Below are 26,059 nucleotides of genomic sequence, written 5' to 3' on the forward strand. Positions count from 1 at the left end.
AGTCAAATTCTAAGCCATCAAACTGACTGAACAGACCCCCTCTTGGCCATGGGGACCCCAGAGAAACCTTGGAAATCGAGTTCCTGGACATGACAGGATGGGAGGTAGGACATGCTTTCTTATACTCCCTCCTTTGCTAACTGCCACGGCTTTCATTCCTCAGGGTTCAACAGAAACCAGCCCGTTGGAAAGATTTGCTTCACCTCTGATTTCAACCAACTGTGACTGCCCCTACCTTCTGCGGTTTCCACACAATGGACCAGCATTGCCTCCTGATAAGAAACCATCGACCATGGGGTGGTAATGCCCAATCTACAGGGTGCACAGTGAATGTTTCCATGTCCTCTGCTTCGCCTTTTAATATCAGAGGGCCAAAAACTCTACCCTTGCATCATGCTAACCCTGCCAGTTTTTGTTCACGCAACTCATGTAGAGGCATAAGCTCAATTGTGCATGCTCATGTTTCTCCTCTCATAAATATTCATGACTTCTCCTATAGCTTATTAAATATGCACATTCAGCCACCCAGCTCAGCATAAATTCCTGTTCCCTTTTCCCCTCCCTCAATGTGTCTGCTTCTGGCTTCCAGCTGGAGGCTACACTTCCCAGCCTGTCAGAATGGCCACCCTGCAGGCCTTATAAAAAATAAAGCTCTTCTTTCCAAATTTACAAACCTTGTCATTCTTCAGTTGACGTGTGCATCAGAATCACAGACATAAAAAACCCGATTGCAGGGCCTCATCCCTAGATTTTCCGGTTCAGTAGGTCTAGGGTGGAGCCTGGGAATTTGCATTTCTAACAAGTTCTCAGGTAATGCTGATGTTGATGACATACTTTGAGGACCACTAGCTTTAGGTATAGTCTTTTAAGAAGAGTTAGGGCTTTGACATTAAAAAATACTGTTGAATCAGCCCATATACAAGTGACAGATGTCATATTTGCAGGTCTCTAATCTGAGGAAGACATATGATGAATGCTTAGGGTCAAGTGCAGGTGAGTCAGTGGAGGAACAGACACTGATACCTGCTGACACATAAAAGGTCTCCTCTGTTAACTGGATACCTTGGCTAAACCACTGGGAGATCTATTTCCCTTTCTAGTTCCACTAAAATTCTTTTTTAATTTGTCAGCGAACAACTCACAGCAGCCCTCCAGCAGATGAAAATGTTATCAAAGTCTCCTCAGCTCCACTCTGCAGACAATCATCTGTTCCCTCTGAGTACTTGAATAGATGAAAATATATTTTGGCACTCAAGCATAACACATTCAAATGTGCCCAAGTATAAATTTCCCAGATGCCAATTCTGTAGCACTTCTAAAAGAAGAGATGAACAGTCAATGGATCTGACAAACAAGTAAGACCAAAGGAGTCCACTTATGTGAACGGAAAAATTAATTGCATTTAACAACTACAGCTTTAAAATAACAGATTACAGTCAAAAGAAAAAAATAATAATTAAAATAAGAGAGAATAGTTCCTACCAGTTATAGGACAAATGCTGAAATACTGTTTCAATTATAATGCATCTGACTGTTGTATCATTTCATATTAAGTATATAAAACAGAAAAAAGAAAAAATCTAAGGTCTAAGCCACTACCAAGAAGAGCTCAACTTCTGTGGACTAGTATCATGAACAAATTCACATTTTCTTCTTGGTAAAATTCACACTTTCTTGAAGAACTGGTTCCTCTTTCTTTGGAATCATCCTATGGAATCACAGTATGGAATGAGGAGAACTAAGCTTTGGAGAATATACCAATTGAAGAGCATGTTAGATATAATGTTACATATCCCATCACTATTTCTGGAAGAGCTAAAAAAAGAGGAGAAAAACTTCAGGCAACAAACATTACATATATGTCATCACAATTAATGCTTATAGTAGTAGCAAAGGCTTTTCTTTTGAGTGAAGACACTAACAGATGAAAACATTTCCTATAATTTAAGGTGGGGAAACAGTTTATGCAATCTGACATAAGTGAAGCAGTTAACTGGATGCAGAAAAACAATTTGCCCTCAATGCTAACAATCTGCTAAATTTAGATGAATTTCCTATTAGTTGGCATTCACATGTATGGTAAGTAATTTAGATAAGGAAGTGGTAATTACTACCAGTGTTTTTTAATGGGACAGCCTAAATAACACATTTCCAAATTAACAGAAATTTACTAATGAAAAGAGACATCTGAATACCAAATATCAGCAATAAACTGGAAAGGGGTAGTGGAAAGGTAGGAAGCTGCTGGTAATGTAAAGTGAACCAGGAATCCAGCCATTTGTGGAGTTAATATGGCTAGGAATCATTGTGACTTGAGTTACCATGCAGCTGCAGTCTCTCTTCTTGACATCTTTTACTTCTATAAAAGGAAAATGCTGCTTGGGTCTGCCTCAAAAGGTTTTTTTGTTTGTTTGTTTGTTTTTTGATCCAATCAATGGGCCAAATACCAGTGAGGTCCATTCTGAGGACCAAGACACAATGAGTCCGGAAGGGTTCTAGGCCAATAACCACTCCAATTAACCAGAAACTGGGATGAGGACAGCAAATGTGGGAAATCAGGATTACCTGGACTTTAGGATCCTAGGGCTGCAGGTATGACCTAATCTGGCTTAGAGAGCTAATGAGATGAAATAGCACACACATTAAGTTATAATCATTTAAGTTTCAGAGAAATAAAGCATGAATTCAAGCACAAATAATAATGAATGGTCTGCTGTAATTATTTTTGGACAGGGGTCGTGGGTAAGGGCCAGGGGATGAAGGGCTGATTCCAATATGGTAAGCATATAGCTACCTAAGACCCATTTCCAAGAGACTTGGCTGCCATCTGTTAATTCAAATTTGACTTTGTAGAAATTAACTAAGTGAAGGCAGGACTATGCAGAAATGTGCTAAAAAATTTACTTAAAAACTGTTTTATGGGTAAAAGCCAAGATAGATTTCAAAGAATAAAAATGCTACTATATTTAATGCTGTTCCCAATTTATTATGCTTTAATGAAGTTCATATGCTGTTTTTGTCCTTTAGCTTCTTGTTTTATTACAGATACAGTTGAAAATCCTTTTGTAGCTCCACCTGATATAACCCCCTCCTTCTTCTCCAGTGGGTAAACACTATTCTGATATAAGAATGTATCTGTCTCATTCGTGACTCTTTTATTTTTACTACATATTTTCATAACCAGAAACACTACATCACATCATTTTGTGTTTTAAAAACATGTTCCATTTCCCATTTTAATAATCCACAAACATCACAAAAAGTTAAGTAAAGAATTCTAATCCTTAATTTCCGAAGGACTACAGACTTTTTCTTTAATGAGATCTTCTGGTCTTAAAGTATGTGTAATTAAAAGGAAAGTTACCATCTTGCTTTTTTGTACAATGCCTTGAAACAAAGTCATCTCGCATTTTACTGCCTTAAGACATGCTAATAACATTTACATTCACTGCACAGTGTTTTAACACCTTCAAACATAGTATTTTTATGTTAATTTCATTAACAGTGATACTGAGAAAGCTGCCCAGTAGCACAGCAGAATGCCAGAGGAACTCAAGCCCATCAGATCTGAAGATCATGGCACCATGCTAATAAAACAATTAAGAGCATCCCGCAGGGAAAGACAATTCCGACAATTAACCTTCAATGCCAATTAGTACCAGTACTTTCCAAGGAAAAGTCATATCTTCAATATGAAGATAAAAAATTTAGTTCCTAACCTGAATCATTAACCAGAATAGGCATATTATTTAAATGAACTCTCAGTTTAGGTAAAAGTTTAAGATCATAAACCACTTAATAAAAGTACTGAGTGGGAGATACATTATTTATATACCATGCTTCAATTCACAAGACAATTAGAGAGGTAATCATCGCTATATAAACAATTTCTTCTAATTAAATAAATAAGCAAATAAGCTTTCCTTAAGGCAGTGGGGAAGGTAGAAGGATAACCCCAAAATTAAATTTTAAGTTCTAGACAGCGTCCGTGTGTGTGCTCTAAAAGTTCCTTTTTTCTTTTTGGTGTTTGGAATTCAGTACTGATTTTCTCACAGAAAAAGCATTACATGCTAGCTTCTCAGCAAATCCACAAGAGACTATTTTACCTATAACATGGCAGGAACATTGCTGGTCAATGTAATCTACTCAGCATCAAGTGGCCAGGGCTGTGGGTGGTGGGAGCTCCAGGAGCTCCAGAGAAGAGTGACTGTAGCAGAGAACTATTCCAAAATAGTTCAAAGGTTGGGGGCAACAAAGCCAGGTGGATCCAGCAGCCAGTATGGATGTTTGAGGGCTATTTGTGATTTAAGAACTACTTATACTAAATAATTCCCCCAAAGTAATCTCAGTTCTATACAACTATAATATGTTTGGAATTTGTATACATAAATGAACACAGTTCAACAAATATAGTATACATTAAAAACTTTCAAAGTTTTACTGAAAGAAATAGATGATAATTCAAACACAAGAGGGATATTGCATAAGCAGAAGTTCCAAGATGGAAATATATTTTTCCAAATGCAAACAAATCAAACGAAATTAGAATCTAACTCCTCAAATTATATTTTAGCACAACTATCCTAATATTTAAAGAAAAAAATTATTTAAAAAGTTAATAAGCACAAATAGTAAAAAGACACTCCAATGAAAATAGAGATTAAAACATATTATAAAATAATAAACATCAAAGCTGTGTGATACTGGTTCAAAAGTGAAAACATGGAGTACTGGAGCAACAGGAGGGCCAAGAAATAGATATAATGCTGTATGTGTTCTCATTTTAGGTAAAGCAAGTTTCTTCAAAAGGGAGGTGGGTATAAGCAGGGAAAGGTTATAATAAATGGCATGCCAATATGAGGAAGAAAAAAGTTGGAGCTACACTTTATAAACCAATGAACCCCAGGTGTATTAAACAAATATTTCAAAAAAATCCTGAAAAATAAAATAATTAAATCACAAGGAAAATAAAAACAAATGTTGACTAGTTCTGTGGCAGAGTTTAAAATTACCAAAGAAAACACAAAGAACAACAGATTAAAGCACATGAAAAGTTCATTTTAAAAGTAACAAAATTACATTTAAATAGAAAATACTACAAGAGTGACTAACTAAATCAAATATGAGAAAGCAGTTACAAGGAGTTATGTTATATGGTGTGTACACTCAATCAGGGGAAAACACATGTTTTACTTCGCACGATTCTGGGAGGCAATAGTGACCTTGTTCTACTCATGTATTAATAATGATTTTGAAAACCAGTACAAGCCTCTTGTAAAAATCCTGTAACAATAAACAAAGTGATTTTAACAAGGTTACTTCCTTCTGACCTAACTGAAGGAGATGCAGCCAGTACATGGATCTCTACTGTGTACGTTCCTCTCCCTGGGAAAAGGAGACAGTCTGTCATTATAACCCTGTACCAGCCTCTGCTGCCTGGAGGAACAGCAGCAGGACCTCTATCTGAGGTTCCCACAGAGAACAGACAGGTGATGTGACTACAGTCTAGATTCCACATACAGGATTCACTGAAGGGGTTGTCAGTGAATCGTGTTTTAACTGTGTATCTTCCCATTACTCCTGCTGTCAGCACTAGAGCCTGTGAGTTCCCAAGCAGGGACTGCCACTGAAGAGCCCTACATGGTGACCTCTCGTCTGCCAACCAATTATGGTCACTTTCTGGGCTAAAGGCAGAGACAGCCTCCCACCATGACTAATACTGCTGCCTGGAAATAACCTGCCACTCCATCCTACATTGCTAGAGCCCTTGTCCCACTGCAAAAAAGCAGGAAATGCTGCATTTGTAATAATCACTGAGGGATCACTGAGTGCTCACTGCTTTGGGCTGGTCATCTACAACTGCTGACCTTTGATCTTCCTGGCCAGCTCCAGGGTACTCACATATTTCCCCTGCTCAACTTACCTTTATAAAATTGAAAAAACAGATGGAGAGATGAATGGGTGGGTGGATGGATGTGGATGGGTACCCAGGTTGATGCTCCATCAGCTGCTGTTAGAGCGTCTTTGATGGACATTATGCATCTCCTCCAAAAGCATAATGTCCCTGGTCCATGCTATGTTTCCTTCATTTCTGAGGTACCTTCCTGCAACTGACTTCTGCTTACAAACTTGGCTAACCCTGAATAAACTACATGCTTTCCAGCCCCCATCTCTCCAATTCCTATGTCACAACAGACTCAATTACACAGTGTGCAACCATTAAAAACTGTAATTATAAAGACTATGCATAACATACAAAAAGGGGCTTAAACATGCCAATGTCTTTCTTTCCCTCATTCTTACATAGTTCAGCCCAAAAACTATCAGGCAGGCAAAAGCAAAGTAGGCATCAGCATGAGTGTGGAGGCAAATGGCATGGGCTGAGAAAAGTTTCTGCACTGTGGAAGGGTGAGGGACGTGACAGCCAAGCATAGCCATGCTCGTGGTCTGAGCAAGAAGAGGAGGGTCCCAGTGTAAGGAGGGGGCAGGAATAACAGTATATGGGTTACATAATGGAAGCCAGGTTCATCACTGTCAGAAAAAGGAGCTAGAAATAAGTGAGAAAACTACAATTAACCCTATGGTATTAGGTTGGGATTAGAAGTATTAGTGTATTGGTATAAACTCCTTGTTAGCAATATAGGTACTGAAATACAGATATTTCAAGATACCAATATAAATAGATATACAAGTACAGTTGTAAAGGTTGTACACAAACACACACGTTTTCCTAGCTCTGTTCACAGAAAGGATATGGAAGCAGTGACACTGCAGGAGCAATGAACACACCTGGTTGCTAAATACCATTCTGTACTAAAAAGAACCATGGCTCCTTGGAGAATTGGTTAGTTTGAGGAAAGTACAAGATGAGTCTGGAATATCTTGTGTCAGAAAGTAATGAAGTGCTTACAGAACAATGAGGACAGGACACGAAAGCCAGCTTGAAGAAACTCACAGTGGCCAAATATAGGACAATTTTATTTTGAAATAAATAATAATAAAAAACAGACCAAAACCTAGTAAATAAAATCGCAAGCTGTGTGACCCTTTATATAGATAAATGGCAAGAAGAGAAAGTTCTTACAATGAAAATCCAATTAATAAGTGTAGAAAGAATGACGCATTTTTTTTTAAATCACCATTTGGCAACCATCATAATAATAATTAATTCAGCCAAAAAAAAAAAAAAAGAAAAAAAAAAGAATGGATTCCTAAAACCAGTGGGTGAAAGTGGTAATATTCCATAACGGAATGGAAAATTCACAACATCAAAGTACCTTCAATCTCATAGTACTTTCCCACATACTTACTAATAACAAAGAAGAAAAGAGTAACTCCCCAGTGGGGAGGCCTGGCAGCTGCACCTTAGTTGAGTGATCAAAGTGAACATCATCAGTCATGGGACAAATGGAAATCGTGTAATGAGATATGAGAAAAACAGCATCATTTCTCTGATATTCCTGCCAAAAATGCATATTAGTCTAATCATAAGGGAACATAGTCAATTCTCACACTTCTATAAAGAACTACCTGAGACTATGTAATTTCTGGAGAAAAGAGGTTTAATTGACTCCCACTTCCACAGGCTTACCAGGCAGCATGACTGGGAGGCCTCAGGAAACTTACAGTCGTGGCAGAAGGCAAAGGGGAAGCAAGGCATGTCTTCTCATGGCAACAGGAGAGGGGGCAGGAGGGAAATGCCACACACTTTTAACTCATCAGATCTCACAAGAACTCACTCACTATCACGAGAACAGCAAGGGGGAAGTCCGCCCCCATGATCCAATCACCTCCCACCACGTCCCTCCTCCAATATTGGGAATTACAATTCAACATGAGATTTGGGTGGGGACACAGAGCCAAAACATATCAACAGATGAATTCTACATTTATGTAGAGGGACATTCTACAACATTTCTGACCTACTGTTTTCAAAACTGCCAAAGTCATAAAAGTCTAGGAAAGGCCAAGGAAAAGTTCCAGTCTGAAAGAGAAGAGAGAGAAGTAACAACCAAATGCCATACAGGAAATAGGACTAAATATGGGACCCACAAAGAACACTGCGGGGACAAATGGCAAGACTTGAATGAGGTCTGAGGATCCGATGGTGTTAGTGTCCTAATGTAGATGCCAATGTTTAAAGGAAATACACAATGAAGTATTCAAGGACGGCAGGGCACTATTTACTTTCCAATAATTTTGAAATTTAAAAGTTCTTGGTACTATTCTTGCAACTTTTCTATGATATTGAAGTTATTTCAAAACAAAAAATAGATAGGATACCAAATCCTCTATGTATGTTACAATTATATCTATTAAGATGAATATAAATAATAGAAATAAAATTATTAAAAGAAACCACTGTGTTAAGGTTTTGCATTTGAGGGGTACTTTTTAACTTAAAAAATTCCTTTAATGTCTCATTCCCATAACAACTTTTAAGATAATTCTATATATGTTCATATTTAATTAAACAAGACAATGGGTATTATAAAAAAAGCCCTCCAGCCAAACAGAAGAGAAACAGCCTATTGAAGCAAACAGTCTCACCCTTTTTATACCTAATCAGTAATTAATTCTAAGATGCACATGTTCCCCCATTGCCTAGCCAACTTGTTTTCTCACAACAATATATACAAAGACCTGTGAAAATTAAAACCAGATACCTTGATTTAGATGTGTGGCCTCCACGATCTGAACACCATTCACAGAGCACTGGGACCCACTCAGGGGTATCAGAGTCACTGTCCCCCCGATATTTTCAAAGATGCAATGCTCACTCTCCAAGTCAAGGCCATGAAGAACTAAAGTGGAAAAACAAAGTAGAAAGAATTTTTCCCCCTTTTCTACTGCAATGATTCCCAGCTATTTATCTGTCAATTTATTTATTTTCCTTTTGAATACTCTTCCTTTTCCACATAAGTATCATGAAGTGAACATTTATGTTTAGTGAGAAAACTGAACTTCAGGAGCTCATGACGTTCACTGATAGCACTGGAAGATTCTTAGAATGTTGTTCAAGGGGTCTGGACATTACCTGTGTAAGAAAATCAGTTCTGGGATGTTAACTCATTTCATCTTTGGGGAGAAAACAGTCGAGTAACTTGTTTTAACTGAATACCATGGAGTTGCCCTGTTTGATACTGAATAAATTTCCTCCATCAGCCACCCAGAGGCCACAGAAAATAGAAGCAAAAGTGCTCCATGGGTGGAGGACTTACTGAGACCTCTGCACTGACCGACACTGCACTCCAGGAGCAGAAACCCAAGGTGAACTTGGTATGACATGAATCTTGAAAAGCCCAAGAGGCCTTCAGAAGCCATACTGAGATGCCTGTTGCCTAAGCCTGTGTCAATTCCGAGACCTCTCAGGGCATGCAGCTGCTAAAGTGTATCTATTCATGTATAACTCTCTTAGTTCTTGTTTGAAGAACGGTCAAACACAGATATGAACACCTGTCAAATAAGCCTACATGATTTTAGGCACGGTTCTTGGCTAGCGTCTTGGGAGTACAAGCCAACTAGTTTCCACTGTCTCTACAAAATTGCACTACTGATCTCTGATCACAGAAAACGTGTGTTCTTACCATCATTTATAGTTACCCCAAAAATCAAACACATAATTTAACAATTAGAAGAAGAGGCCTGATGCCTAATTCTACTTAAAAATAGGTGAATCTGGGGACTTCTAGAAAATGGTTTTTATCTCTCTCAGTCTCACAATAAATAGTAAATATTAGGTTGGTGCAAAAGTAACTGCAGTTTTTGCCATTACTGTTGCACCAACCTAATACATGTGGGAATATACTAGGATTGGCTCCATTAATAGCTTACACTTGGCAAGTGGGTTCATTGCCAGCAATTCTAAAAGCAGCTGAGACAATATAATTCTTCCTCTGCCAATCCCTACCTTGCCACACACATATACACACCCACCACCACCATCACCATTTGCCTAAGTTATGCTCCTAAAGCCTGTAAGGACCTCATCTGTGTAGGCTGTCACTGATTATCTGCGTGTCTTGTGAAGACTTTCAGGAAACCCAAACAGCCATGCTTCCACATGTGTGTATGCTGTGTTTTCTCCTACTTTCTGTTGTCATCTTTGTGAAGACAAGTGTCTATAACCCTCCCCTTCAAAAGACCTATATCTTTTATCTGTGTTTGTTGGTATATTTCCATCAATCATCGTTCCATAGTGAGACAATGTAGAGTGATTTAAGTAACTGTGTCCCTCAAAGACCTGACAAGGTATGGAATATAGGGTGGGGGAAAGGGTTTATTGGCCCATTTTATTCACCAAATTAGCTGTTCTGCATTATTCATTTGAGTTGTATTCTAAATTACAAAAATATATATACACACATATATAGACATACATACTGACCAACACTGTACTTGAAAAATAATTTAATTTTCTATTATTACTTCAATGTCAGTCATTCAAAAAAGTTCTTCCTTGAACACAACCTTAAAAAATCATTGGGAACAGATCACTGATAAATATGCTCACCAATATCTTGCTCTGTGGAAGCATCGTCTCTACCAACATATGTCTGACCTTCCTGGGAAGAAAAGCCAAGCAAAATGTATTAGTAAGAAGAGAAGGAATAGCTTGTTTCTTCATTTTTCATTGAAGCCCAAACAACATAGTGGCCAATGGGATGAACAACATCCTGGCAGGCCACAGCTTCAATGCATCGAGAGCTCCCCAAGGCTCTGTAAAAAAGCCCCAGTTGTCTGGAAAGGTTTAATGTACAGCAATGGTGAGGCCCTGCTTTGGCAGCGTTAAATACTTTGCTCAAGACAGGAATATCACTGATGTTCCTGATCCTTTCTGGGGAGGTTCTCCAGTGGCCAAGAGATTCTTTGTGTCTAAAGATATAGTTTATGTAAGTCTGCAAAACACAAATGCAGTAGCATTCTCATTGTTAAGTTATGGGTCAGAGAGAGGGCACTAAATTCAAGGTCACAGAGGCATCCATTAATACTGATGTGGAATTCTGTACTCCCAGGATGAACTGCCTGCTTGGAACCAAGCCCAATAATGCAGGTGAGAAGCACAATTTTATAATTACCACCAGGGACCAGGAAACTGTACATACAACAAAATCCCCCCAGCTGTTTACAACTTTTCTCCTTCAGTCTGTGTGCCTTTTTGTTCCTTACCTCCCTCTTATTAATCCTACAGAATAGAAGGCAAATCAATGGCTCATCATTTAACTTTAGATAACAAGGGAACTTTAAATACCAAAGAATCCCAATGAGCTGCTGAAAATTCCCAAAGGGCTCAAGGATTTGTTGTGTATTCTTTAATTTAATTTAGCTGTGTTCATGACCATAGAATATTATAATAAACCTAGTTAGTGTCTAATGGAGAAACTGGAAACAAAATTAGAATGTTCTACTTAGTCAGTTTCTACCTTTAAATGATATAAGATGATTCCAGTACTCAAAAGGTCATCATCGATGCCAATCAAATGAGGCAGTTCAGAATCCAAAACAACTCCAATCCCTTCTTTCCTGAGGGCTAGAGTTTGTTCCTGAAATTAAAAGGAAAAGAAAAAGAAAAGGTTACTTTGGGAAAAGATAACTTCAAATTAGGTGTTCTTCAGATTGTCAGAATGGGCAATATTTTATTTCTCATCTAAAAAACTGCAAGAAAAATGGACCTTACACTTCGTGTTGAAATCCTGGCAGGTAATAAGCAAAGTGAACTTGGAACATATAAAAAGCACAATATAAAATGAATTAAACTCATCGCCTGACAAATAACCTCTTCAAAGCAAATCTTCCTTCAGAAAGGTTCTAGGAACATCCAAACTACAAAGTAAACTTTCTCACTCTTCAGAGCCTTTATGTCATTTAATATCAAGATGTCGCCTTAGTTGATGGCTTTTCTCTCTACTTACCATGGTTGAACTGTGCATGGCCCTGAGAAGAAGGCTTCCTGTGCATTACTTACCTTGCACCAGAGGAACCTGGCCCTCTGCCTCCTGTGCCATCAACTTCTCCTATCCACTGGATCATTCCCTGCTATACATTAATATGAATCTGCTATTCACCTCCCATCCCCAAACCCCACCAAGTCTTTTGGCCTTGCCTCTCCTTCTAGCTACCACCAATTTCTCTGTGCCTTTTAGAGAAAACTACCTCCAAAAAGTTCCCTATACCTTCAGTTCTTCGATTCTTTCCCTCTCACTCTCTCTTGAACTCACTCTATGAAGGTTATTGTCTTTGGGACTCTTCTTTACTGACACTGACTCTCCTGATGGTCTCCTTCTGTCTCTTGACTTTACCTGCCATCTAGATGCTGATGACTCTCAAATTGCATCTCCAGGGCAGATGTCTCCCTTAAGTCCCATACTCAAGTGCATACCGTATATATGAGTATACTGTATATATATATATATATATATACCAACCCAACTCAGTTTAGCTATGGAGATGTCAAACAGGCAGCACAAATTTAACACATTAAAAAAAACAAAAAACAAAACAAAACAAAAAACCTTGATTCTCTCTGCCTCCCAAACCTGCAGACTATCCCATCTCAGTAAATACCAACCTTTCCTGTTTGGTCTAAATACCATGCTTACACTTTGCCCCTTTCTTTCTCTAAACTCTACATATGTAGTATTAACTCTACCTTCAAAATATGCCCAGAACCTGGTAACATCAAACCACACACAGCATGTGCCTCTGGCCCAAACCATCACTGTCTTTCACCTGGGTTACTGTGATAATCTGGGCCATCACTCATGTCTCCTGTGATATACACTCAACTCAGCAGCCAGAAGGCCATCAGGGCAGGTCACTCTTCTGCTCAGGTCCTTTAAATAGCTTCCCATTTCAGTGAGACAAAAGTCAAAGTCTTTGTGATGTTCTACCAAATTCTACCTGATCTCATCCTGTGCTCACTCGCTCTCATCTTCTGCCACTCTCTCCTTTGCTCACTCCTCTCCAGGGATACAGGCACCTTGCTGCTCTTTAAACTTGCCAGCCTGCCCCATCTCAAGGATGCACTCACTGCAGTTCCTTCTGCTTTTGTGGTTGCTGTTTCTTCTGTCACTGCTATCCTTCTCTTCCCCTACAGTAGAGTTTCTGGACTGCGGCACAGTTGTCACTTCAGACCAGGTAATTCTTTATTCTTACTCACAGTAGGATATTTTGTAGCACCCTTGCCTCTACCCAGTAGATGCTAGCAACACATCCGAGGTTCTGACAACCAAAAATGTCTCCAGACATTTGAGAAACATTGCCCTAGATACATATATAACATGGCCCCTTCCTTCCTTCAGGTCTCTGCTCAAAAGCCACCCTCCCCATCACTCCATACAAAATAGCAACCACCAATGTTTCTCATGGTGATTTCTCTCCTTGGGAATGGCTATTAATGTGTGTATATATATATATATACACATATATATATACACACACACTAGCCATTTATATGTATATATACACTAGTATATATAAATATATATATATACACTAGTATATATAAATATATATATACACTAGTATATATAAATATATATATATATACACACACATACATACATACACACACACACGCACAAGTTTATTACCTGTCCTCTGGCTAGAATGTAACCCAGCACCTAATTTCATGTCCCACACATCAATTAATATTTGCCAGAGGAATGAATGAGTGAGTAGACGCACAGAGTTCAGTGGAATGCAGAGGGAAGGTCAGAGGCAACCCTCAGGAAGAGAATGGCAGGCACTATCTTAACATCAGGCCCATCTGACCCCAGACAAAATACCTCTAAAGTCAAGCTTCTGGGGAAGTCTGAAGTAGAAAGCAGACAAATTCCAGAAGGTTGAAGGTAAAGATTGCAGTCTTGAGGTTGGGCTGAACCAGGTTCAGACTAAATCATGTACAAGAGCATGACATTGTGCTCCATGACTGAACGAGCAACAGAAAACCCAGTTCCAACCACTAACTGGGGATCCTGGTCAGAGATGCTCCTGGAGAATCTCCTTCCCTCCCTGACTCCTATAGTCAGACGCAGTGACCAAGACACATCTCTATAACTCCAACACCCAACACTGCCCTAAACATAAACACGATTCCTTACAATCCTGGAACCAATAAATGTACTCTGTGCCATTTAAGTATTAAAACAACCTACAAAGTCTACCATTCACTAGGTGATGGATTCAGAACTTCTCAAGCTAGTGTAAGACCATTAAAGCAAAACCCAAACCCTGTAGACAAGGGAACTCCTGAGAGGTTTCTGGGGCAGGGCGGTGGAGAAAGAGAAGTCCCTCAGGCCTCTGCAGATATTTAAGTTTCAAATGCACACTGAAGACCTGAAGTCATGTGAGAGGGCAGTGAAATGAAGTAGCAAAAAAAAAAAAAAAAAAGAGATGGCTTAAAAAAATAAAAATAACAATCACAATGTGAAAGCAAGCAATTTAACAACCATTAAATAGATACGCAGAGAAAATGACCAATGCATAAGTTAGATTCAAGAAAAGGAAATGAAGTGTGTCATTGTTCTTCAATTACTACTCTTATCAGCCAACATCCCATTCCATGGCTCAGAACCTCAGGCTTTGAGGTCGGAGACTTCAGTAACATTGATTTACTACAGCAAGGAACATGCACATCTCAGCTAAACTGAGCACTCTCCATAAGCTAACCCCTGCTCCTACCTCTCGGATATTAGCAGAATTCACGCTTTTTCCTCCTGACCAGGAAATTCAAGCAGAAATGGGATGTGATTTTTTTAAAGACATATATTACAGGGGAGAATTTAATCACACAGCTCTATTTCATAAAACGATGTCCTCATGGGAAGGTTTGGTAGCTCTGAACTGTGACCAAACTGCACACACAGTCAGTAGCCCCATGGCAATGAATTATTACAGGCCTCTAGGTCCACATGAAAAGGAAAGTGACCGTTCTCATAAGTCCAGAGGCATGTGTATTTTCTTTCTGTACAGAAGTAGACAATAACTCCCCATCCCCAAAAATGCAATATTTTAAACTTTAATAGCTCCCACTCAAACTAGAGAAAGTGCTTTGGACTACATCCCAGTTTAGTTTACTATTCTTTCTTTTTTTAACCATTGAGAATCACTTTTGTTTTTCCTTGAAATAAGATTTTGAAAGGCACTGGAAATTCATAGTTTCAAAGTCATTAGATCAAAAGTCTTACTTGTTCCCACCCATCCCCAGCATGTAGACACACACACACACACACACACACACAGAGACACACACACTCACACACACACACACACTCACATAAACTTCCATATATATAATGGGTAAAATCTGAATTAAGAGAAAGTTTTCCAGGATTGCAAGTGGGGAAGGATGAATTTATGATTAATGCTGCCCTAAAGCTCTATGACATTCAAGCTGCATTCAACTACATGATATTATAAAAGTGTCACCTCATAAAACTGGAAACGAGGGTTTAAATCATTGCTCAAGTGAAAAAGTAATTTCAGACAAAAATATCTATCACGTATAAAATATTTATTGAGTGGCATCTACTGTTATACATAATTTATGAAACACCACTTGGATAAGATGGAATACTTAACACAGTAGAGTGGGTCACCCTCCCCCAACTTCAGACACAGGGTCCCAAAGAAATCAATGTAAAATATGTATACTTGTATATATTTTACATTGAAACAAAGATTTCGGCATTGAAACAAAGATTTCGGCAACCATGCTTATTTGGATTAAAAAAAAAACCCATAAACTGACTAAAATTGTCAAAGCATAGCATCAGTTCATTTTAAGCATCCTGTTCACAACATTTACAAATGATATGCTCCATATGTTTTTCTTCAACCTCCAGGCATCTATTCAGGTAAAATCCATCTGAATTTAAACCACATGCCCTTTGCTGGGACTGTCACAGAATCACTTCTGCCCCTTCCGGTGGCTCTGGTGATTGCAGGCAGGGCTGCCCAGATCTCGTGGGAAGAAGACGACAGGAGGACTCGGCTCAATGCGCAAGGCCCCTGTAACCACCATAATGGTTTATGAGAGTAAGCAGGGAGTCTAGCTCTTTTAATCACAACCACATCCTTAGTGCCCAGCACTCTGCCTTACAAAACTCAATAACTTTCTTGAAAAGATAACTGAAAACGATACAAAAACTCACCAACAACAAAAATCTATTTTTTTCCCCCTCTTAGAAAGCCTACCTGGGATCTAGATCGTACTTGGAAAAAACTGGGAAAAGTTTGACAGTGTGTCTGCCCCACGTACATTAAGATCTCTTTAGGAATAAGAATTGCGCGTCTTCACAGTGTGTTAGGTGAATATAGCTGCACCAGGCACACAGTAGTCACTCACTAAGTGCTGATTATTTGGTTCTATAGGGAGTGATTTCTAAGTGGCACTTTTTTTTTCTGAACAGACAAGAATGAAATGTCAGAATCTTTTTGTGAAAATTTATGCTACAGAGAATTATATATTTCACTAGCAAGTAGAATTTTGTAGAGTTGACTCACATCATAAAGTGCACATAATTTCTGCAACCCCGACTACAAAAACAGCAGATGTCTGGGGGCTGGGGGTTGGGGACAATCAGGGCTTAGAGTACATGCCCAGTGTGGCAGTGAGGATGGGGGAGGAAGTCAGGCAGCCAGAAAGACGTCGATAAAAAAATAAAATTATCCTCTAGTAAAACTACTTTTTAACTTAAAAAAGTTGTATGTGATTTTATTTAAATTTAACAGAATGAAACTATTTCAACCATGTTTCTTTATTATTAATATAAGAGGTATTTCCTAAAATATCCTTGTAAATAAAGAGGTTATGAAACATATTCACAGTGCATATACATTTTTCATAAGTGTTTCAGTTTTAAGCACCATTACCTGAGTCTGTACCGGTTTGAGAACGTTGCTTCTTGCCTTGGCATCTGAATGACATCGTAGCTGTGTCGATTTGGGGCCACATGGTGCATGTTGGGCAGTATGGTACTTACTTTCCTCAGAAGGTCAAAGACATGGCTCCACTCTTTTCAAAACTGAATGCTACTCTAAGAAAATTAAGCTAGTCTGACTTTTAGTCCACAGCAGATAATTTGATTTTATGTCTGGATGTTTAAAGAGTTTCTTCTCTATCTTGAAATTCAATGGCTTAATTAGGATAGATCTCAGTGTTGAACATCCTCTACTCTGTATTTTCCTGGAACACAATACATTCTTCTGATCTGCAGACTCAGTTCTTTCATCTACTTATTTTTCATTTCACAAAGCTTGTCTTGTTTTATTTTCCATTTTCTATTTCATTTGTTGACAGTCTACTTCAAGAACACCAATTGTCCTTATATTACACTGGTTTTTGTCTTCTATTTCTTTCAGTTTCTGATTGCTTTACTATCTTGATCATTCCATTTGTGTTCAATGGGCCTAACAAGCCTTTATTCTCTTAGTAATCTGATTTTCAGTGGGGTCTATTCTTTTCCTTGATATTTTTGAATATTATGTATTAGTCCTGCAATGATGTTGTTTTGGGCCTCAAAGGCTTTCTTTATTCTACAATCTTTCTTTTTTCATCTCACTTTGCTTTTTATTACCATCTTGCTTTGTTTATTGAATTCATGTTTCTCATTCATTTGTCCTACAGAATGAAACAATTGTAAGGAATTCCCTTCTCTCCCATGAAGTGTGATTTCATCTATATTGGGATCTTTTATCTTTTGCATGCTATATTCCTCTTCTTTCTTGTTCTCTACCAGCCCATCTGCCCATCTATCCATCCACCCATAGCTATAGTTATGTTTATATAATTGTTCTACTTTTTTTTCGTCTCATATATGCTTAGGTGTATCTATGCAAATATTCCATGTGCTCTAACATAGGATGGGAAACTCCTCGATGCTTGCCTGGCCATATCTGTGACGTTTCTAGTTGACTGAGTAGTCTGCAGTCCACCCACTTTTCTCTAGCTAGATGGAATGACAGAGGGCCAGGAGATCTCACCTGAGGCACCACAGGCTTTGTTTGAGTCCCAGCCCTCTCTTCCTGGGCTCCCTAATGATTGGGAAGGGGTCCTCTTCCCAGGGGGACGGAAGGGGCAGGATGCCCTCAAGCTTCTTAATGTTTCCCCAGGCCTTCACTTACAAGAGAGAGTCAGCTCAGCTCTCACTTCACTCCAGTTACCACCACTGGCCATCGTTACTATTCTTCAGTAACAATAGGAAAATCAATTTTGTTCCTCCGATTTGAGGGTACAGCGGGGGGTATTTTGGAATCATCACTGATTCAGCTTCTCAGGTGCAGGTTTAGGAATATCCCCTTCACAATCTTTCCTTTTCCCCAGCAGCCACTCATGATCTTTTCTCACATGCTTCCTCTTAGTGACTTACAGTAGTATTGCTGCTGCAGGCTTGTATGTTTGCTATGCTTTCTATTATTTCTTCATTTCTTTGAAATCTGTGATGGAATCACCAACTGGTTTTTTAACATTGAAGACAAAAATAGCATTAAAAGGCTATAAAAAGGAAGGATGAAAACAGCGGTACTCCAGGTTTTAGGGGATTTCTTGAGCAAAGATACAAAGGCTAAAAACATGGGCAAACAGTCATCCCTTGATATCCATGGGGGACTGGTTCCTGGACTCCTGATGATACCAAATCCAAGGATGCTCAAGTCTCTCACGTAAAATGGCATAGTACTTGCATATAACCTATGCATATGCTTCTGTATACTTTAAATCATCTCTAGATTACTTATCATACCACATACAATGTAAGTGCGATGTAAATAGTTATTATACTGTATTGTTTAGGGAATAATGACAAGAAAAAAGTCTGCACATGTTCAGTACAGGCAGAATCATCATAGGTCTAACAACATAATACATATCAGCAATAATACAGCATTTTCTCAATTTTTTTCTAATATTTTCAATCTATGGTTGGTAAAATTCATGGATGCAGAACCTGCACATATGGAGGACCAACTGTATACACAAGGAACCACTGGACATCCAGTTTAGCTGGTAAACCTGGAAAAATGGTCTGGAAAGCGAAGCAGATGGGTCACTATTCGATTCAGAGACTGGGAAGGCATTGACAATTTTGAAAATAGAAATGGGTTGCTACTTCATCAGATGAATCTGGCAGGATGTATAGGGTGAATAAGAACAGAGTAAAAAGGGAGATGGGATTAGAATGGAAGTGACAACCCTTGAGAGTCACTGGACAGGTATGTGGATTCTATGTGACTAACAGTTTCAGTTGATGGACCTTAAGTAAAGGCATTTTCCTCAACTGTTTTACTCCTCTTAATGAGAAATATGGAAACTGGAGAACTGCAAGAAAATCTGATAGATGCCAAAAGATTTTTATTGCTAGGCAAAAAATATACTTACGTTTCCTTGTAATACTTTCCAGGGAACTCAGTAAGGAGGTATTATTCATGTGTTAAGAATCACTCATGAATTTGACTAGCAAGTGGTGTCTAGTAACTTACATGTTTTTAATAATGTACAAATGCTAAAAGTCATTATCAGCTGGGCGTGGTGGCTCATGCCTGTAATCCCAGTACTTTGGGAGGCTGAGATGGGCGGATCACTTGAGGTCAGGAGTTCAAGGCTAGCCTGGAAAACAAGGTGAAACCCCGTCTCTACTAAAAATACAAAAAAAAAACCAAAAAAAAAAACAGGTGTGGTGGTGTGCACCTGTAGTCCCAGCTACTTGAGAGGCTGAGGCAGGAGAATCGCTTGAACCTGGGAGGAGGATGTTGCAGTGAGCCGAGATTGTGCCACTGCATTCCAGCCTGGGTGACAAAGCAAGACTCCGTCTCAAAAAAAAAAAAAAAAAAAAAACAGTCATTATCAACAAAAACCAATTAGCTCTGAAACTCTGAAAGTAAGCAACAAGCTGGCGTTCATCCAGAAGCTACTGTTTCTCGTATAGTAGGCACCCCTGTATCTGAAGTTTTGCTTTCCCCGGTTTCAGTTACCCAATGTCAACTGTGGTCCAAAAATAGGTGAGTACAGTGCAGTAAGCTATTTTGAGAGAGACTATTAATATAACTTTTATTACAGTATAATGTTATCATTGCTCTATTATTAGTTATTGTTCATCTCTTACTGTGTCTAATTTATAAATTAAAATTTAGCATAGGTATATACATACAGGGAAAAACGGTGTATATAGGGTTCATATTGTTTGCAATTTCAGGCAACCACTGGAGGGCTTAGAGTATCTCCTCTGCAGACAAGTGGGGGCCTATTGTATTCTGTTTTCCACATAGGAAGAATCATGTCCATCTAACAAAGAAGAAACAGTCACCAAGATTACTAGGAAGTCAATGAAGCTCTATCAACTGTCTCAACCACCATCCTGCCTTTCTCCTTCTTTGGTCCACAAAACCTAAGCAAGCTATGATGAAAAGATGTTAAGAATCTCCTTAATTCTCCTCCAGGAAATGACTTTTTTATTTTTGCTCTGTTCCCAGAGAGTGACGACATGAATAAAAACAATACTGGTAGGCCAGTAACATGTTCTACATCCCTGCAAAGTTGATTAGTAATATGTAATCCTTCACGTAAGGGCTCTATTAATTATGTTCTATGAATCACAATCAGATTTAAAAACAAACAAAAATAAAACGAAACAAAAACAAAAAAGAGAAGGGAAAGAGCCGTCTGTGAACGTTAACAAATGGAAATCCACTGGGGATCAGCCTCTGTCAGAACTAAGCTCCAGGAAGGAGGAGGTTCAGGTGGGAAGGCAGAGTTCACAATCCACATCTTGGGAAAAAGCAGAATCAAGTGGGTCAGCCTAGAAATCCCCTTTGAATCCTCTCTGTGCCTCAGACTTCACAGTGCTCTACCCGCATGATATGGTCTGAATCATCCACAACTTTCCATCTCCACTGCTACTGCCCTGGTCCCAGTAACCTCCACAGCCTGCCTGGGTCTCTGATATCCCCCAATTGGTCTTTTTACTTCTCTTGCCACCCTACCATCTACTCTCCATATGGCAGCCAGAGCCACCTTTTCAAAATATCAAGAGACCATGCATAAAACACTACAATGGTTTCCCACATGTTTGGAATAAAATGGTCACCATATCTCACTTTCATCTTGCCCCTGCCCACCTCTCCAACCTCAACTCCCCTCCACTTTCTACCTGACAATCACAGCGGCCTCCTCATTCCCACTGCAGGGCTTCTCCATGTGCTGTTTAGTCTGCCTGGAAAATTCTCCCCTAAATCTCCATAGCTTGCCCTTTCTTGTCAGTCTGTTCTATTCGGGACCAGAGACACCAGTGAGTGAGATTGTATTAGTCCATTTTTGCTGACAAAGACATGCCCAAGACTGGGAAGAAAGAGGTTTGAATGGACTGGAATGGGCTGGGGAGCCCTCACAATCATGGAGGAAGGCAAGGAGGAGCAAGTCACGCCTTACATGGATGGCAGCAGGCAAAGGGAGAGCTTGTGCAGGGAAACTCCACCTTATAATACCATCAGATCTCTTGAGACTTATTCGCTATCATGAGAACAGCACAGAAAAGACCTGCCCCCGTGATTCAATTACCTCCCACCAAGTCCCTCCCACAACATGTGGGAATTCAAGATGAGATTTGGATAGAGACACAGCCAAATCACATCAGAGATGAACAAGGTCCCTGCTCAGACAAAGCTTATTTCCTATGCAAGTAACTCCACCCCTACTCCCAGACACACTCTATCACCCCACCTGGCTTACTGTCTTTACAGCACTTAAAGTGATCAAAATTTCTCATACATTAGTTTATTTTCTGTCTGTCCCTGCAGAAAGCAAAGAATAGGTCCAAGCCAAGATGTCAAGCGCAGAGAAGGATAGGTCAGGATGGGGTCAGTGAGAGCCAAACTATTAAAAACAATATCCAAGGCCAAGACCGTTTCTTATCAGTCCCATTTTTAATGCTCCTTGCCAGTCAAAAGCAGCCCTTAAAACTCAAAACAATGGTTAATATGGCCAGAGTAAGCCAGAAGTGAATACAGGAATTTTAATATTTAGTTCTAATAAACTATCATCATAAATAATTTAATAACTGTCCCCAAAATCTGTATCTAGCATCACATCAGACAGGCACCTATGATGTCACTGAAAATGAACTAAAAATATAAAAGCCTTGCTTTTTCCATGACTTTAAAACAATCCATATTACAATACCTATGGTTAAAACACACATGCGCGCGTGCGCACACACACACACACACACACACACACACACGCACACACACACACACACAGGCATACATTTAGAACCAAAGTGGAAGAGTCACACGACTCACCAGGGCAGAGTTAGGAGGAGAAGGGTCTGCCTACCACCACATCACGGCACCAACAAACCTACATGTCCTGGCATTACTGGCAGGCAGCCCCTAAACAGTAAATACAATTAATACTGCCCTTTTAATGAACAGAAACTCTTGGGGCAGTTCAATTTCCACTACACTTCCCATTACAGAAACATCGTTCTTTATTTAAATGCCAAACAGCTAAGTGTTGGCACACAGTTCAGAGAAGATGCTGTGTAGATCTTTCGGATGAAACAGTCCTCTCCGCTGGCTGAGCAAATCATCCAGATGTCAGTATTTAAATTATGCAAAATGCATAATAACAATTAAAGAAATTACGTGTGAAAATATGCAAAAGCAAATTTCCTCACATTAATATTTAACTAGACTTTTTAAGTACAGCAGCATCTTCTGATCACAAGTACTTTAGTATATTTCACCTAAACGGAAGACCAAAATATTCAGGATGGTTCATCAGAAGATTCTACAAGGGCATTTTCTGTATAACACAAACATTAACACAAGGTAAAACAGCTAAGGGAAAGGATTACTTTAAGTGGGATGTTGTGGCCCAGAAAGCATCAGTCTGACATTGGCCTTACACTTTGGTCTTGTAAAGCTGGCCTGTTCTTGTTTCTCACCCACGGAAATACGTCATGCTCATCTTCACCCTCCAGCCTGTGCTCTAGTAATAATGTCCTACTAGGACAACCCTCTGATTCCCAGTTACAAATGTTTCCCCTTCCCCAGGAGTCATTTAGAGCCTACTGAGGTCTACTGTGGCCCCTTCCTCTGCACTGACCAGTTATCAGGCCTAATCGCATGGATCTCCGTCAAACATAGATCAGTGACTTTACATTCACGCATTGCTTGTTTCTCCTGCTAGACCAAGAAGCTTTCAAAAAATTGGTATTTTTTGAAATGTCAAAATATCAAAAAAATATCAGGCTTGTGCCCACACCAGATCCTCTGAATGAGCATCTCAGGAGCAGGATCCAGGCATTTTTTTAAGCTCTCAGGAAATTTACATCCAGGGTTGGGCTATGATTTTCTGTCTCCTCCAAATGACACCTCTATCCTGCTGGGTGCGCTTTGAGAATGCTCAAAAGGGCAAGTACTATGACCTAACTCCTTCATTTGCCAGCTACCTTCTTCTGTGATTCATTCAACCGACACCTAACGACCATCTGCTACTTGTCAGGTACTAGTCTACATTAGGGATATATCAGTGAGTAAAGCAGGCACCCTTTTATATTTTATCTATATTTGTCTCTGTCTTTAGATCTAAGTCTATATCTGTATTATGTGGAAAGATCTATCCATATTACATTAAAAAATCTACAGATATATCGTCATGCATCACTTAACAACAGGGATGCATTCTGAGAAATACATCACTGGGTAATTTCATCACTGTGCCAACATCTAAAGTGAACTTAGACAAATTGAGATGTGGTTACCAGAAGCTGGAGTGGTTGTAGGGGAGGGAGGGTTGGGGAAATGTTGGTGAAAGAATGCATATTTACAGTGATACAGAAGGAACAAGTTCAAGAGATCTACACTGTACAGCATGGTGACTATACTTAATGATGATATATTGTATTCTTGAAAAATGCTGAGAGAGTGGATGCTAGGTGTTCTCACCACAAAATGATAACCACGTGAGGTAATGCATTTGTTAATTGGCTAGATTTAACCATTTCACAATGTGTGTGTGTGTGTGTGTGTGTGTGTGTGTATATATATAAAAATAGGTGCCTATCTAGTGCAATGCTAAGTGTATATATATACATACATATTATATATATAAATATATATATACATGATAAATATATACAATTTTCCATGTTAATTTTAAAAATAAATAAATTTGATAAATCACACCTTGAAAAAAATTCTATGATGGAACTTGTAATGGTGTCTTGGCATGATTCTGTGATGATAAATATATCTGGATTTCTAGCTTTTTTAATTATACAGAAAATAAAATATTAAAGCCAAAATCCTCTGGTTTATCTCTTTTGCAAGCTACTCTGTACCATTCTTTCACATAAAATTGGAGTAGGGTGGGAGGAGAACCACCAGCAGCGGCAAAATGAGGTCTTCTCTAACAGGTGAGGTGTTAGAGGTTAATCCCTAAGCTTGGTGCACAGCCTTCATTTATTTCTTAGCCAGTTGAGGAGCCAGTATCATTATCAGAAGGGAATTTAGGAAAAAGCAAGAAGGTGATGAAGAATGAAAAGGAGGAAGAAAAGAAGGAAAAGGAACAAACTTCCAGCTTCTCACAATTCCCTTCTGAAAGATGTACACTGCCCATGGCAAGGCACGCTGGTGAGTAGGTAAAGACCATCCCCTAATGAGTAGGCTCCTTGCTTCTCCTAGGATGTGGGTTAAGTAACCCCAATCTGAAAATCCAAAATCCAAAATGCTACAAAATCCCAAATGTTTTGAGTGCCAATGTGATGATCAATGGAAATGTTCACTAGAGCTTGTTGGATTTCAGATTTCCAGATTAGAGATGCTCAACCAGAAATAAAATCTACTTTTTATGGAGAAGAGAGAATATAATCCCCTTCCACATTGTATTAATCAAATATTCACTCCAATCACTAAACCCAAATTTGTCTAATAAATCAAACTGTTCAAACTACTGCTTACGCCATGAGTAATGACAATATGTCAAAGAAAACACTGGTACAGAAGGGAGTTTCTTCCCTGGCTGTGCAGTAAACTTGGTGAAAAGGAGGGAAACCACAACCCAGCCACAGGACAGGTGACTGAATAAATTGTCCTCTATGAACCCAAAGAGTTAATATTTTGTAAAACCATCTGCCACTCAAGTCCTGTCTCATCCCGTCCCTTTGAGAGTTCACACTATTTATATCATAACAGAACACTTTACATGAACACTAGCCCCAAAGGGGTCCCCAAACCTCTAATCAATTTGGCCTGAATACAAATGTGTATCTTGGTTGTATAAATACTACTATGGGCAACAATACTTTACACAAGTATTCCTGTAATTGATACACTGCACTTTGACATTATTAATATATCTTTAGCTAGATAAATTACCCAGTAAATCAAAAGGGCTCATTCACTCAGATTATGCAGGAAAGGACTGCTCCAAAGCCCAAATATAATTTTGAATGTTGACTGCATATGGCCCCAATAGTTTATTAAAATAAGGAATATAATCCATTTTTTAAAGAGAAATTACATTAGAAAGCTTTTTATAAGTAAAGCATATGTGGCTAAGGTTATAGAACTTGTCAAGGAAATGTGAAGTTCAAGATACAAAATAAATTGTGTTTGCTGATCTGGTCCATTAATAGAAAAGCAGTAACCAAATATAATGTAACGTACACATGCAACACTTTCCAATCACACACATCAATTAGTTTTGCTAATATGTGCAGTGCAAGCCAGCTATCTAAACATCTAACTCCTCACAACCACAGTCAGGAGTCAAAAGGAAACAAACTCTTTCCTAAGCCATTACAAACTTCAACCATAAAATCTCACATCTTTCATTAGTTAAAAAACTATTTACATGTTGTAAACTGGATACAATCACTTTGGAAAACTATTTGGCAGTGTCTTCTACAGTGAAATAATATCCACATCACATGACCCAGCAGTTCCACCCCTAGGCCCTATGGTAGAAGTCAGCCAACTATGGCTGAAGGCCAAATAAGGCTGTCTGCCTGTTTTTGTATGACTGGAATGCTAAGAGTGATTTTTGTATTTTCAGATG

General features: G+C 39.0%; 1 protein-coding gene across 12 annotated transcripts in view; it reads right to left on the reverse strand.

The window, feature by feature from the left end:
- The window catches only part of KIF16B (kinesin family member 16B), a 299,987-nt gene that overhangs the window by 145,677 nt on the left and 128,251 nt on the right, over nt 1-26,059 (reverse strand). For all 12 annotated transcript variants that reach the window (XM_024239081.3, XM_063720677.1, XM_063720675.1 and 9 more), the window contains 3 exons: nt 11,424-11,543; nt 10,514-10,565; nt 8,667-8,804 (listed from right to left, as the gene is read on the reverse strand). In XM_024239081.3, the coding sequence (XP_024094849.3) occupies nt 8,667-8,804; nt 10,514-10,565; nt 11,424-11,543 (310 nt within the window). The remainder of the gene's footprint in view (nt 1-8,666; nt 8,805-10,513; nt 10,566-11,423; nt 11,544-26,059) is intronic.

This window comes from Pongo abelii, chromosome 21, assembly GCF_028885655.2.
Source record: "Pongo abelii isolate AG06213 chromosome 21, NHGRI_mPonAbe1-v2.0_pri, whole genome shotgun sequence".
Taxonomy (NCBI): Eukaryota; Metazoa; Chordata; class Mammalia; order Primates; family Hominidae; genus Pongo; species Pongo abelii.